Raw genomic sequence first — 14,343 nt, 5'->3', positions numbered from 1 at the left:
AGTTCATCGCCACAGAATTCCTGAGGCCAACAACTTTGTGAGATTCAAAACAGAAGGAAAAAAAACCCAATAAACAACAGAAGCTTCATGCATCAGAGTGCATGATAATTATTTCTAAACAGGAACAGATATTCCAAGTAAGAGTTACTTAGGCTCCCTGTCAGGCCTTGCTATGCTTGCCAGGACCTGCTTAAAAAAAATCCTCCTTTGTGCTTGGTTGTTTGAATCTCATACATCAATGCTTGATTTTTGTGATATTTCGATATTTCACAAAAATATTTTGTGATTTTCAACTGGATGGACATATTTTAGATGCTGTTTTGGGGAGTTTTCAATCTGAAAGTAGGATAGACTTTCAGTTCACTGCTACTCTTAGTGCACATACTCTGTGCATGGCAAAAGTTTTCTGCATGTGACAAGTATGGAGAAATCAGAAACAGCCCATTGCATTAATAATGTTTCGGGTTTCTAAATAAAAGAAGGTCTAAAATCTTTCAAATTACTGCATTTAAATTTTAGAACAATAATTTGGTGCGTGTGTAAAATAGGCGCACTTTGGTATTTCATTTGTTTGCTGACAGCACTGCGTTTCCTTCTTCCTACTGAAATTTCACCACAGCTTCAGGTTCCTGAAGCTCAGTATTTCTCACGCTTGTTTATACACCCCTGCACAGCAATACTGCTAAGTGTTCAGAGCTCTCTGATGGCCCTTAAAACTGAGTTGTCAGCCTCCAGGTTTTAGATTTATAATTGCATGTTCCATCTCCCTATTTTTTATAAACTGCTACGGGTATATGAAAAGGACTAACTCCATTTTCATTGGAATGGGGTTCATCTCTTCAAAAAGATAAGCAGAATCATCTTTAGGAAAAAAAGCTGAAAGCTGTTCAATTCCTCAGTATTTATTGTCCGAATGCTAAAAGGATTTGGGGCAAAAAGCAGTAAGTGATTGCATCCATACTCCTCTGAAGTACCTGCGTTTCTACATTACTTCCTGCACAGTTTTTTATCACTGGCAAACTTGGTCATCGCGTTGTATTTTCCCACCCTTTCCACATACTTTGCCAAAAACTCTGGTATGTTTGCATGGTGTGTCAGGGTCCCCGGCAGGAATGTCTCACGAGACCTACTGCAGCCATCAAGTTTTTTTTTTTGGCCTTATCTTGGTTAAAACTTTGTCTCTAAATCACAGTCGTTCTTGGCCTCACAACATCTACCACAGCAGGTTTCCTGCTTCTGATGTTTTTGGAAGAGGTTTCACAATTACTTTTTATACCATTACCAACATTTTCCTTAAAATGCTTTTGGCCTGCCTTTTACAGTTTTATGTTTAGATTGCCAGAGCTTTTGCTACTTTCTGTTTCCCTCATCTGAACACAATATTTTAAGAGTGCCTTTTTGCTACTACCCATTACTCTTCTGCAGAGCTCCGCTGGTCTTCAGGCACTCCTTCAAGAAGCTTCGGTGGGTGACATACACTCGCTCAGCGATCCTAATGCAGGTCACTTTCCCCTTTGGCTCTTACTTTTAATTTGCTTCTGATAAGCTTCCTTGGCTTCTTGTAGCCCTCTTTTCAGAGCTCACTGTTCCTATAGTAAATTTATTTGTCCCTTTCACTTCTACAAAGGTATTGAATTTGAATGTGTTGTGATTAAAATTTTAGAATGGTTTTTTGATACAGAAGCTCTGAAGAAGGCCTGGTGCCCCACTTCATTGCAAGCGAGAGGTCCCTGAGCTTCTCTAATGAACTGAGTTTAAAATCGGCATATTTAGCAAGCACAGAGAGAACTGATATCTCTTCACTCTGGCCATTACACCTTTCTAATTTCCCTGCCACAAAAAAAGGTAGATATGTGAGCTTTTTTGCTTTAGTAACAAAGAACCAGGACAGAGGGAAACTTTAAGCCTGAAAATTCAGGCTTCAAGGTTTTACAGTGAACAGTTGCTCCTTTTGATTAATTTCCTCCGGTTTATTGATTTGAAGAACTAGAAGAATTGTTAACCATTGAGCCGCTATGTTACCTCTTACGGCTGTGACCCTTATGACATCTATTCCCAAGCTTCTCTGTCCTAGTGAGCTCTTTTGCCTGAAATTGTTAAAGTTTTGAAATCTGTATTTTTCTTGAGTCTTAAGTTTATGCTGTTAATGAACATGTCAGGAAGCTAGATGCACGGAGTCCTAGATAATAAGAGTAGCAGGAGGCACATCAGAATTCACCTGGGGAGTAGGTCTAAACATCTGAGTCATTGCTTGACTCAAATGTCCTTGCCTAACAGTTTCTAACTGCTTTAAAGTCTGGTAACCAAATCCTGGCAAAGACCACTGGTTTCTGGCTCAATGATAATAACACACAACTCTGCCATTGCAAATAATATCTTTTATCATCATTTGATATTGTAGATATCCCGAATGGTAGCCGTATTTATAGGTTATATATATCAATAGATTCCAGTGACCAGAAAGACTCATGGAGCTTTCTTAAATTGATTAAATAACTGACAATACTGAGGCTGGTGAAGCATAGCACAGAGTGACATCAGCCACTAGAGCTTAGGAAGCTTCTATAAATGAGAATCTGCAGTTACAAACTGTTCAACATTGTTACATGTTTCTTTACCAAATTTAACAGTAACCTATGCATGTCTGTGCATTGCTACAGTACCATTACTTGCAGACTGTTAACAAGATCAAAATGAACTCCCAGTTTAGAATTAGTGGGGGACAGCTATAACTCTCCCACACATATTGTGGAATCCTGCCTGATTCCAGGTGTGGAGCATTTGCCACACCTCCAGCGGCTGGTAAGGCTTAGCCTAAGAGCTGTGTTCTTCCTCTTAGATCCCTAACTCCAGCATGTCTTTATCTGTTTTCTCTAAGCCTTTGCTAACTGGTTAGTCAGTGTCCCCCGCAGCCTCCAAGAGAAGCACTTGCCGGAGATGAGCCTGCTCCTTAACAACCCCTTAGGCTAGTCAATCTTCCAGAGCCTTTTCTGCCTTTCTGATTCTGTATGATGTGAAGGCTCCATTACCAGGAATGCTAGATGGGTTTATTAAAGTGAAAATGTGCACTGAAAAGCAAAGGAAAACATCCCTTTATAAGTAAACCTTCGTTTACTTATAAAAAAGACTGACTTTGATAGCATGTGGAAGATTTGTCACCCTGCAAATGTTAAATTTGTATTTTATTTAAAATTAGCATAGTATTTTATTCAAGCCGTTTTTGTGGTTAGGCTCTTCTTGATGTAGAAATGCAGTAATTGAAGCTACAGTGAAATAACAAATGGAGAAAATCGAGGAACAAAAATGAAACTAAGTGCAGTGGGTATAAAAATAACATCTTGCTCAAACAAATCAAACAGCCCATTTGGCTAAAAGCATCACCTGACACACTGCTATAATAAAGAGGAAATGTGCAGAACTGTTTAAAAATGTATTAGCATCAGAGAAAGGAGACAGCAAAAAAACAATTTCTTTTTGGTCTGTGAGGGTGGATATCACCACACGCCCCACAGCTGTCTCAGTGCTGAGGTCCAACTCAGAAGCAGGCTGTAATTTTGCAGAGAGGTGAATGGACTCGTTCTGGACACACTGGTCTGTACCTCATTTATTCTTCAAGAGACTTAGATAAAGCAACAAAAGTAGTTGTCCATTACAGATGGTTTCTTCACCTTAGGAAGAAGCTATTTGATCACAGCTCTGTGTAACCTTCCTTGAGAAACCGTGTGGGCATAATTTGTGCTTTTTTTCTTTCCTATCATTGGTTCCTATGATCTCCACTCTGTGAAGCGAATTGCTTTTCCTCCATCTTAAGCAAGATGAACTTTCAGGAACCTAACCAAGTAGTGGTGTTCTGGCAGTCAGTGACTTCCACCCAAGTAACCCCGGCAGTGCTTGTGTGAAGTAGAACCAGGTAGTGGGACACACACACAGCCTGGTCTGTGCTGTTTGCAACGCTTTTACTTCTCCAAGAACTACAAAAGGAGTTCTGTGCTCGCTGCCGCCGTGCCCGGTCGGTACCGAACTTCTCCTGGTTTGAGAGTCACAGTAATCAAAGAACGCAGTACTCACAGAAAATAAAAAGCAGTTTTTTTGATATCGCTGTGTTCCAAAGCAGCTTGGGCCGAAGCCTCAGGCGGGTGCTGCTGGCTGACTGCAGAACCAGCGCCCTGATAGCAGAGGCCTGCCCGCGTACCGCTGCTGCTCAGCTTCCCCGGGCGAACGCCGCGCCTTCAGCGCCGCTGCCCACCCCGGTCCGAGCGCGCAGCGCCGAGCGTTCCGTGCCTCACAACCCTCGCGAGCTCATTACCGCCGGGCCGGGCAGAGCCGCCCCGCACGAGCGCCGGCAGCGGAGCGCCGCCCGGCCCGCTCTGAGGCGCCTGAAAGAACGGCGGAGCCGCCGCCGGGCGCCCCACGGCCACGGGCGGCAGGGGGGCGGTGGGGCGAGGCGGAGCCCGGCGGCCGCCCCGCCTCCATCCTCGGGGATGCCGGGATGTTTACGGGCCCGGCAGGAGCGGCGGGGGGCGGAGAGGAGGTCGGGGCCGCAGCGGGTGCCCGAGCCGGCGGCCAGCAGCCCCGCTAGGCGCCTGCCGCGAGATTGCGGTCCTGCTCCGGCTGCCGAGAAGCCGGCGGGCAGAGGAGGCGAGGCCCGCCCCGGGCGCAGGCGGAGGCCGAGGCAGGCTCCCGGTGAGCGGGGCGCTGCGGGGCCGGGGCGGGAGGCGCGGGGCGCGAGGCTCGGGGCTGTGCCCGCCCGCCTGGAGGCGCTCCCCCCGCTGCGTCGCGCGGGCGGACCGCGGGGTCCCGCCTCCCGCCGCCTCGCATTGGTCGCTGCGGCTCGTTTTCGCGGCGCCATTGGGCGGCGCGACTGCCGCTCCCCCCGCCTCAAGGGGAGGGAGCGGTGCGGGCCGGGGAGAGAAACTTTCTGCGAGCGGGGGCGGGATGGCGACGGCGAGTAGCCGGCGCGGGGCCGTGTCCTCTCAGTTGGTGTCTCGCGGGGCAGCCAGGAGCTGGGGCGTCGCGGCGGCGGCTCTCGCAAACGACTCTCCGAGGTTGCGGAGGCCCTTGGCCCCGCAGCGGCTGGCAGCTCCCTCGGGAGCCGGGGAGCGGCGAGGGCCGGGCCGTGCCTGGCGGCGGGCGGTCCGCCCCGGGTGTTGCGGTTCCGTGTGGTGCGGCCCGGCCGCTCGCTGGGCACCTGCCTCGGGCTGGGCTCCTCGGGGTACTGCCGCGAGACGAGCAGCCGCTCGTGGTGCTGCTCGGTGTCTCCCTGCAGGTGCCCGGCCCTTCTCGCCTGACTGCCGGCCGTGCCCGGGGATGGTGTGTTGCTGCTCTTGGTGTGCCAGCTCTGCCTTGGCTGCCTGTGCTGAGGTGTGCTGAGGCTGCCGGGCATGAGCTGTGTGGCTGTGTAGGACCGGGAGAAACTGAGGCCTCCTGAGAGGTGCTGGGAGCAATAAGAAAATAAGAAAATAAATCTAGTAAATAGATAGTTCAGTAAATATCTCTTTCCCAGTGGCTCTATGTTTACGTTGCACAGTACCCCGTTTCTGCTCTGCGTGTACCTGCTCTGTCCATGCAGACTGGTCCTTCAGGATAGCTTGAGCTTCTGCGTTGTGTTTCATGAGAGGTATCAATTCTTAAGTGCTAAAACTGCTTGCACGATATAACTGTTACAGCACTGTTTTCTCAGATTGAAATGGTAGCGTTACTTTTCAGGTCATGTGTGCACAGATATCTTTCCTGTACGAAGTTATATGACAAGCCTGGGGTGCAGAAGTTACAGTGGACAGCATGTTGCTCCATAAGGTGGATATTGGAGACAGTTAGGTGTCACATGGATATTTGCAACCCCACTAAATCATAAGAGCAAAATTTTACAGCATGTTCCTTTCATTGCTGCTTTGGAAACAACTCTGAGTTGCAATACTGCAGTGGGGTCTGCATTTCAAGTTTTCCACTCACGCTGTTGCGAGAGGGATGAAATGCAGCAGAACACCCTCATTAGGTCATGGGCTCTGAAAAACAGGAGAAGGGTAAGTTGTTCTTTGTTGTGGAAAGAGGGAACAGTGCAAGTAGCATCAAGCAGCTTTAAAGTAAGGAATTAAAGCCCTGCAGTGAGATATATACATACATATATATTTGATACTGGAAGGAAATAACACAAAGGAGCACATGCATGTTCCTCAATTTCAAAATATTCAGGATGTTTTATTTAGAAGTATCTGATGTTTGGGTAGATGAGTTTTCAAAGCATGCTCAGAGGTTTTCAGTGAAAGGGTAGAGATAGTGCCTCTGTTGCAGATAGCTTGAATTCAACATAAAAACCAGTCATTGAAGTGTAAAATAAGGGAAGGAATGTTTGTCCACTGAAAATCTGTTTTTGATTGGCTTGCTGTAGTGCCTTCCAGGGTCTACAAGAAATAGACAAAGGGATTCTCACCCTTGTAGTAGAAATTCCTTCCAAAGTAGGGAAGAGGACCATTCCAGAGTTGTTTAGCTGAAGACATGTGAGTGTATGAGGAACTCATGTGAAAGATGTATCCAAAGACAGTCAAAACGGAGTACGTGAAACCAGTTGGTGGCTGTACTATAATCTGTGATATCCTCTGAATCTTAGGAGCTGTGGGGTACACCTATATTTCTTTTATTGAGCCAAAGTTGAGCTGAATGCAGACAGCTTGCTACATTTGTTCATGGAGACGCTTTGGTGAGGCAGTTTGCCCATGCATGTGAAAAATGCATATTTAATGGACTTACTACAGGATCCTGCATTCACATTAGTGCTGCGTTTGGTTGTATCGCTGTAGTGGAAATGCTAAGTCACAGCCTGAGCCAATGATTGAGCACCTGGTGGGAAGGCAGGGCCAGCCCAGGGGAGCTCAGGTGCAAGCAATGCCCTCGAGTGACCAGAAGGCGTGGAGCCAGGATCTCCCCCTTCCCAGACCTCATTTAAGGATTGGAAGTGGAGGTGCAGGCATCTCTTGCTGCAGATCCACGCATACCTGAGGTCTTCCAAAGGTAAGCAGCCCTTTTTCTTTATTTTTGCAGTTGCTACGTTTGGGCTTGTCACCATCAATCCTTTGTCTTTGAAAGGTTGATAGTCTTCCAAACATCTGTGCTGAATGGATGAATGTTTCTTATCTTGAAAAGTATTTTGGGAGAAGTCGAACTGCAATAACTTCTAATGTTCATTATTTGGGGCTCATCCAGACATCCCTCCTGATTCACAGGAAGCAGTGTGGAAAAGTTAATGCTGTGAATAGTCATAGGAGTGGTGATTAAGTTCCAGAAGACTTGTACAGTTCAGCTATGTTGCATACACTGTGCAGCAGAAAAGAAAATAATGCTGGAATTCCAGAGTGGTGATAAGAGCAGCCTTTAGAGCACTCACTTGCTGTATTTGTCACAATTTGAACCCTGCTGGCCATGTAGGAGGTACCTCAGCCTCGTAGTGCTGCACAGCATCACTCTCCATTGCTTTCTTAAGAAAGTACTGAAAGGATTGCTTGTCAGGCTATCTAAAAAGCTGAAGAGAAGCAATACTGCTAGAATTAGTAACTTTTCTATTAAAGATAATCCTGTGTGTGTCTGGAATATAAGTGCAAGTCAGCTTCTATTTCTGGAGCTAGAAAGCAGTGGATTTCAGGTGCTATTACTGCCTATTGGGCAGGCAGAACGCACATGCTTATGTATGGAAGTTTGTTAGAGAAAGCTAAACAAGACACTGAAAAGAGGAGTTGGTAGGAAAATAGTACACGTTAGAATCTTACTGTGCATAGTTGAGTTTTCTGATAGCATTGACTTCTCACTGTTAATTACAGGTAGCAATTCAAATAGGTTATTTACTTCTTGTGGCATCTGGGAACTTAAATTCAAAGCTCTTTGCTTTGATCTGCTTGGGGTGATTTATAACACAGTTATAACTGTTATATTTAGTAGCTGGACCAGATTAATTGCTTTACATTGCATTGAGAGTTCAGCTTGTAGATGAGATGCATGTCTTTGGGAGAAGCGGAGCTAACTGCTGCACTGCTGACGAGCCAGTCCTTTGCAGTTCATTTTAATGCTCTGTTGTCAGTACGTGATATTCACAAAGCTATTGGTTCCTTGAAAACTGGAAGGCAGAAATATCACAGGTAAACTTAATGTTCAATCTATAGTAAGTCAGTAGAAGCTTATGGTGTGAAAATGCACAGCATTCTGGCCTGTAGAGGCCCTTCTTCTGTACCCTTTTCTTCCTCATCTGAAAACAGATCCAAAAAAGGAGTTGTCTTCACAGCAGTGAATTTCCGATACTTGCCGTGAGTGGAATTCAGAACTGTGTGTTAGGTGTGTGGGCTGCTTGTGAGGTTCGTGGAGATAATCGGGGCTGGGGAGCAGGAGCTGTGAGCAGCCTGCGCACACCACGCTGCACGAGCAATTAGTCATTGAGGATACTCCAAAAGCAGCAATGGATCTTGCAGGTTTTTGCTGGCAGAGGTTAAATGTAAGGTGCAGAAGCAGCTGTGAAGCTGTGCGTTGGGCTGCAGAGGTAAGCATGCTGGCTGCTGGTGCTCTGCTTCTGGGCCCGGGGATCCCACGCCGTTCACTGCAGCCATGGGAGCTGTGGGACTGGGAGACGGTGTGAGAGGATCCTGAAAAGCTTCTGGAGTCTGGCTGGTATTCCTGCTCTGACTCTGTGTGCTGCTTCATTCTATCACCTTGGGGTAGCTCAGGTTTTAAATTATGTACTGAAGTTATGTTTTAGAACTATTCCTCCCTTAGAGAAAGGGCATCTCATCACCCTGCCTGTGTGTTGGCCTGGGGGAGGGTTGGGTTTGTAGGAATCACATCTTAACTTCCTGTCTCTGAAAATCTTGTGAGTTGATGATGTTTTTTTTGTAATTAGATTGTTACCATATGTTTTGTTTCCTGCTCCTGCATACCTGCACAGTATTTTGTTGACAAAACTCTTGGCTTTGTACTGAGTAACTTATTTTCTCTCTCTGTTGGCTGCATTCCTGTTATTGGATTTTTTTTTTTAGTCATTTGGTGGTACTTATCATCTTCACCTAAGGCTGAACTAAAATGGAATGTGAGCTAATACAGTAACTCGCTGTTGCCAAAAGGGAGATGTTCATTTCCCTCTGATCTCTCCTCTGTCTCCCACCTCTGCTCTTGCTCAGCAGACCAAAGGCTCTCTCAGCCTCCCCTGTGCCTTGCTCAGCTTGTGCTGCTTGCGGAGCGTGGGCCTGGCTGCATTTGGGGTTGAACCAGCTCAGCCTACGTTCTGGGGAGGTCAGGGTGGCTAAGTGGGATCGTGTGGAAGAGAAAGGAAGGCCTTAAGTGCTTGTGAGCCATCAGGTGGGCTTGTTTATCTTCATGCTTGAGATGTAATTTGACCAGAGATTTAAGTGATGTAAGTTAGGGCTGCTCTGTCCTCAGCTGCATCTTCCCCTCTCTTTTCTGCTATCACAGTTCCATCCCTGTGTCTGCGAGTGGGAAGATGTGAAGAACTGATCTGGAGGAAAAAATGGAGCTGCCTGACAGGGTTGGTTTCTGGCTGGTTTCAGTAAAGGAACACTGGATCCTCCCCAGGGCAGGGAGCAGGGCCTGGAGCGTGTGGCTGGGGGAGGGAGGGAGGTGGCAGTGCCCCATGGATGGCTGCTGTCTGTGTGTGCATCCACAGCCTGTTCTGCTGGTAGTGGCGCGGTCGGGTGCCCTGTGTGAATCAGGATTGCATCACAGGGAAAACATTTGTAAGGAATGAAGTATTTCCTTTGTAACTGGCTATTCCATATGAGGAAATGGCAGTTAGATTTCTTAGTGGGTGAACAGAAACAAAGTAAATCGTCTGTCGGTTGCCGTGAGATGGCCAACAGTTGAAAAAAGGGCGAGTCAGTGCAGGTGCAGCCCTTTGGGAGCAGCTGGAAAGATAAGGAATCTACCTGTGTGACACAGCTGGCAAGGAGGAGGAGGAGAAAACAAAATACTTTCTGCATTGTGCCAGTGGGGGAAGAGAAAGAGAGATGGACCTGTGAGGTGTGGCCTTTCTTCTCCAGTTAGCCAGTATTGACGGGGCTCCTGGGAGCTGGGCTATAGCAGTGGCTGAACCTGTGCTTTCAGGGACAGAATAAAGAGTGCCTGATGAATCTGGGTGGATGGATGGGTGATAGAACTTCATGTGATCTCTTACTGTATTTGTTGACTTGCCTTATTTTTAAGTAATTAATAAGTAATTTAATATGTATATGCTGGCTTCTGCTAAAATTCTTCTCTCTAAAGCCAGCACTTAACCCAGCTTAACTGTGCATGTGTGGCTTCTGCTGTAGAGCTTGGGGTGGACAGCTTATGAGTAAGGAATTGGGACATCATTTTTTTTTGGTTCATTTTGTTGATTGCTTTTAGTAAAAGTAAAGAGTAGTTATTCCACATAGGTAGGTAATAACTACTTTTATCTCAACAAATGCTGATAATTTGTTCTGTCCTCACAGAGCTGCCGTCCTACAGGGATAGTTCAGTTGATAGTATATTCAAAATACAACTCTGAGTTGTGAGGTAACCCTACTTGTGTATATACATCTATATTCAATCATATTTATCACTTAAGATGTCACAAATAGTTTTTCTTCTGGTACTGATGCTTCTGCAGAGAATTTACCAATGAATGTGGATTTGTTACACGGTAGAAATTTTTTATAAATGTGAAACAAATGTTTAATTTTACCACCATCAGCTGATAACAGTAATCATTCCCTATGTCTATATGCGTAATTTATCAGTAAGTAGGGACAGACATGTATATATGTGTATTTATGTTATTATGCATATGTATAACTCATGTTTCTGTGCATGTGTTCATGTATATAACGTATGTTAATTGGGGTAAATTACAGACTCCCCTGTGCTCATGATTAACCTGCCTCTGCAGTGTGGAGTTCACTTAATCCCTTGCCAATTAAGGTCTTGATCTCCTTGGCAGAGTTCGGATGAGTGTCAACTTAAATGCATTTTGCTTTATTAACACGTGTATCTAACTTAGCTGTTGAGGGAGAGCGAAAAAAGAAATTGGTCTGGTCCAATCTTTATTCATCAAGTGAATGAGTAGCTCACAGAATCAGTAAGCCATTAAATAAATAATAAGCATAGAATAAGCATGTTGCAGAATGTATGTTTGTCATAATCTGTTAATAGCAGCAAGCCAATGAGAAGTATGGTGTGTTTGAGCTGGACAGAGCAAAAGACCTGGCAAAGAGGGGTGGATGATGGTAGGATTGTTTATTGCTAATTATTTAGTGTTGTACTTGTTGTATATGCTTCTCATCTTTTAGATGCTTCCTGGGGAAGTAAGAACATATGAAAAATGTCCAAGGGAGAATTAGTTAGCAATGGATGCATGCAGTGCCATTGTATGTTAGACTGACAGCCTTGGAAAATTTGCTGTTTACTGAAGCTGCCTGGGTGTGAGTTTGTCCAGAAGTCTGATGGGTTTATTACAGATATGACTATATGAAAATCCATGTTACAATGTTGGTGTGTTTTTGTCTTTACAAGAGGAAGTGCAGAGTCCTCAGTGCAGTTGAATGGCCCTTCTGTCCTGTAAGCACCTGCCCACCTTACAGCCCCCAGCTCGGGCTGTGGGAGTGCAGCCCCCTCGCTGCTGTTCAGTGCTATCACACCTGGTTCTTTTGGTGCCTGAGCTAATGCTGGAACTTCTTGCTCCAGCAGCACCAGCCCTGGGCTTTCAGTTTGAGCACTGGGTTGTTAGGTTCTGTGTGAGCCTGGCATCAGCTGCCTTGCGTGAGTGTTGCAAGGCTTGGCTGCTGTCCAGTGGTGTTTGAGCATGAAACAGGAGATAGTTCTTGTCACTGTACTTTGTTGGTAAGCCTCAAGTATAGCCAGTTGCAGTGGAGCAGCACTGATTGGCTTTTTCTAAGAGCAGCTTGTGAGAATACCGCCCGTGTGCTGCCGTGCTCTGTCCTGTGCTGCTGTCAGCAGTAGGTGGGTGCTGAGGAAGGCGTGCCGGTGTGGCTGGCCCAGCAAGGTGTGGGTGTTTGGAAATCTTCAGCCATTGTTTCCTTCTTCGGTTTCAGCCAGGCTGACTAGTTGAGGCTGTTGGTCGTGTTTGCTACAGGAATGCACTGTATTTTTGTGTTGTAGCACTGCCATCTGTTAAGAGAAAGACGTTGGTGGCTGAATTCTGGCAAGTATATTTCAATTTTTTATGGACTTAGAGCCATGAAAATGGTGTTTGATAAGGCATACTTCATGCTATTAGGCAGTGCGTAATGCTTGGTCTCCTGAGGTAACTTTTCCCTGTTTACAGAGACAGTTGTGGAGAAGAAAAAAAGTTGCAAGGATTTCATGTTTTTCCCAGATACCTTTCTCTTCTTTAAAAGTGCTATTTAAAATCCTCCAGCATGATGTAGCAAAGAACTGTGGTTCGTGCTGAGGAGCAGGCTGTCTGCTTTGGTTTGTCTAAGAGTCTCAGGTAGTCTCACCTGTTAGTTGGAGGCCAGTGCACACCAACTGGAACACTGCTTGTGCTATACAGCAGAAAGCACCTACTGCTGCAGTGTGGCAGGTGAGGCTGTACGTGTGCCTTCCTGCTGTCAGCGTTGGCATCCTGCAGCTGGCTGCAGAGTTGCGAGTTGCAGGAGTTGTGCAGCAGCTGTGCACCAGCTGTGTTCTCATTCCTCCCCTCTCTAATCTTTTTGAAATCTTGCCATGTCTACCTCATTTACTTCGCCTCTTGCATCAGTTTGATCACGTTTTCTGCTGACCTGCCTGAAATTGCTTTTTCGGATCTCTTTTATCTTCAGATTAATTACAGCTAGCGGGAAACCGAAGTCCCCAACTATTCCCTATGAAGGAATATTAAGGATAGGAAGAGTAAAGTGCAGCGAGCCCTTATGGCTCTGGAGGATGTGTGTGCTGTGGTGCTGGGAGTGGGTGCTACTGAGATGGGTGGGACACCTGCTTTGATGGGAGTGAGGGCAAATAGTGACTGGCTGTGTGTGTCCTGCCTGCTGCTCAGCTCACTGCTGCAGTGTGGCCAGAAACTTTGCAAATCTGCCCAGTGATGACTTTATCCATTAGCTTTGTGAACGTGGTGATGCTGTAAGAGTGATGTTACCGCGAACACGAGTGGTTTGATAGGATTTCTTAAATGTTTTGCAGTGAGCTCTAAAAAACTTGGTCTAAGGTTCCCTGTTTTCTCTTGGGAGCTATTTCAACCCTTATAATAGTGTCAAAAGGAATTACTGGGAAGATTTATTTTGTGTCTGTGTTTCAGTGGAGCTTGCATGCTTTCATACTGCACTTCAGTTAAATGCTAGATGAAAATGTTGTGTGATAGTTGTAGGGTGAGGTTTGTGGAACGTGAATAGCTCTGTGTGCAGGAGGGCACACTTGCAGTGTTTGAAGTATACAGCTTTATCTGAACAAAATTATCTTAGGAATTTTCCTGGTGGTAAAGATTTAAGAGTTATCAGAAGGGAACTTCCAGGATTGGAAACAGGAAGTAAATCAGTCAGGCACTGAAAAGCTGGAATGGTTTTGCAGTCAGATGTAACTGTTGTAAATCTGGAGGCCTTGCCAGGTTCGATCAAGGGGCAGACAGTGGTGCTTTGTGTTTGTGTGCATTGAAACGGTTGTTGAGGGGCTTCCTCTTGCATAAAACCAGCGTTGTTTGGGTTCGAGGCTGCTGGTGAAGTTTCTGTTGTATTCTTTGGAGCAGAGACAGCATGGTGCTCCTTATAAGCACCAGTCAAGTTGGATGCTGCACCCGGTCCCCCGCCCCTTCTTGCCTCCCCTATAAAATCTGTGGATAAATGCGTAGAGCTTAAACAGCATGTGTGCAGCTGTAAATCTTCTGCTGGTCTGCATCTCCTGCTCTTCCTAGAGGTCTGAGCTACTGGCCCCAGGTGTTTGTAGTTTGACAAGGGCCTCTTGCCTCAGAAGAGTGGTGAGTTGCTGCTGCTTCCATCGGACAGGGCCATTTGCATGGCTCTGGTCTTCCAAGTGTTTGAAACCGGTCCAGTAAGCTCACATATGTACATGGGGATTCATTTCATTTGATAGAACAGCTGAAGACAAGAAAAAAACTTCCTTCTCCAAACAGCAGAACTGGAATAGTTCGATGTTAGTAAACTTGAGAATGTTAATGAGAATATTAGTTCTTCAATTTCACTGCTGGCGTTTGTTGTTTGTAAATTACAGCGTAATTGGATTACAGTGTAATGACTGTTTCTGTTTCTCTTTTCAGGCCTTAAAGGACACTTTTGCTTGATAGAATGGATGAGCAGTCACAGGGCATGCAGGGGCCCACGGCTCCGCCATTTCAGCCACAGGTATCTTGTTTTTTTTTCTGAA

The 14,343-nt window shown here is 45.9% G+C and overlaps 2 protein-coding genes across 7 annotated transcripts in view; both read left to right on the top strand.

Annotated features, from left to right (window-relative positions):
* Positions 1-913: 913 nt before the first annotated feature.
* LOC121113427 (translation initiation factor IF-2-like) lies at positions 914-4,952 on the top strand. The gene is made up of 2 exons (XM_040705244.1): positions 914-941; positions 3,931-4,952. Exons 1-2 carry the CDS (start codon positions 914-916, stop codon positions 4,950-4,952), a joined length of 1,050 nt encoding a protein of 349 aa, XP_040561178.1.
* The window catches only part of NEK7 (NIMA related kinase 7), a 54,821-nt gene continuing 44,955 nt past the window's right edge, over positions 4,478-14,343 (top strand). For 2 of the 6 annotated variants that reach the window (XM_015290271.3, NM_001031264.2), the window contains exons 1-2: positions 4,478-4,683; positions 14,237-14,321. In XM_015290271.3, the coding sequence (XP_015145757.1) occupies positions 14,265-14,321 (57 nt within the window). In that variant the 5' untranslated portion in view covers positions 4,478-4,683; positions 14,237-14,264. Of the gene's footprint in view, positions 4,684-4,834; positions 7,009-8,284; positions 8,522-9,816; positions 10,012-12,040; positions 12,173-14,236; positions 14,322-14,343 lie in introns of those variants that run through there. The other 4 variants (XM_015290270.4, XM_046944338.1, XM_046944337.1 and 1 more) reach the window with 4 other exon arrangements.

This window comes from Gallus gallus, chromosome 8, assembly GCF_016699485.2.
Source record: "Gallus gallus isolate bGalGal1 chromosome 8, bGalGal1.mat.broiler.GRCg7b, whole genome shotgun sequence".
Lineage (NCBI taxonomy): Eukaryota > Metazoa > Chordata > Aves > Galliformes > Phasianidae > Gallus > Gallus gallus.
Note: the sequence above shows the minus strand (reverse complement) of the source record. Positions and strands in the feature narration are given on the sequence as shown.

Coding starts and splice junctions, on each gene's coding strand:
- LOC121113427 (XM_040705244.1), top strand. CDS start 914: ATGCTAAAAGGATTTGGGGCAAAAAGCA. Junction 942..3,930: donor AGGATTTGGGGCAAAAAGCA/GTAAGTGATTGC, acceptor ACACACACACAG/CCTGGTCTGTGCTGTTTGCA.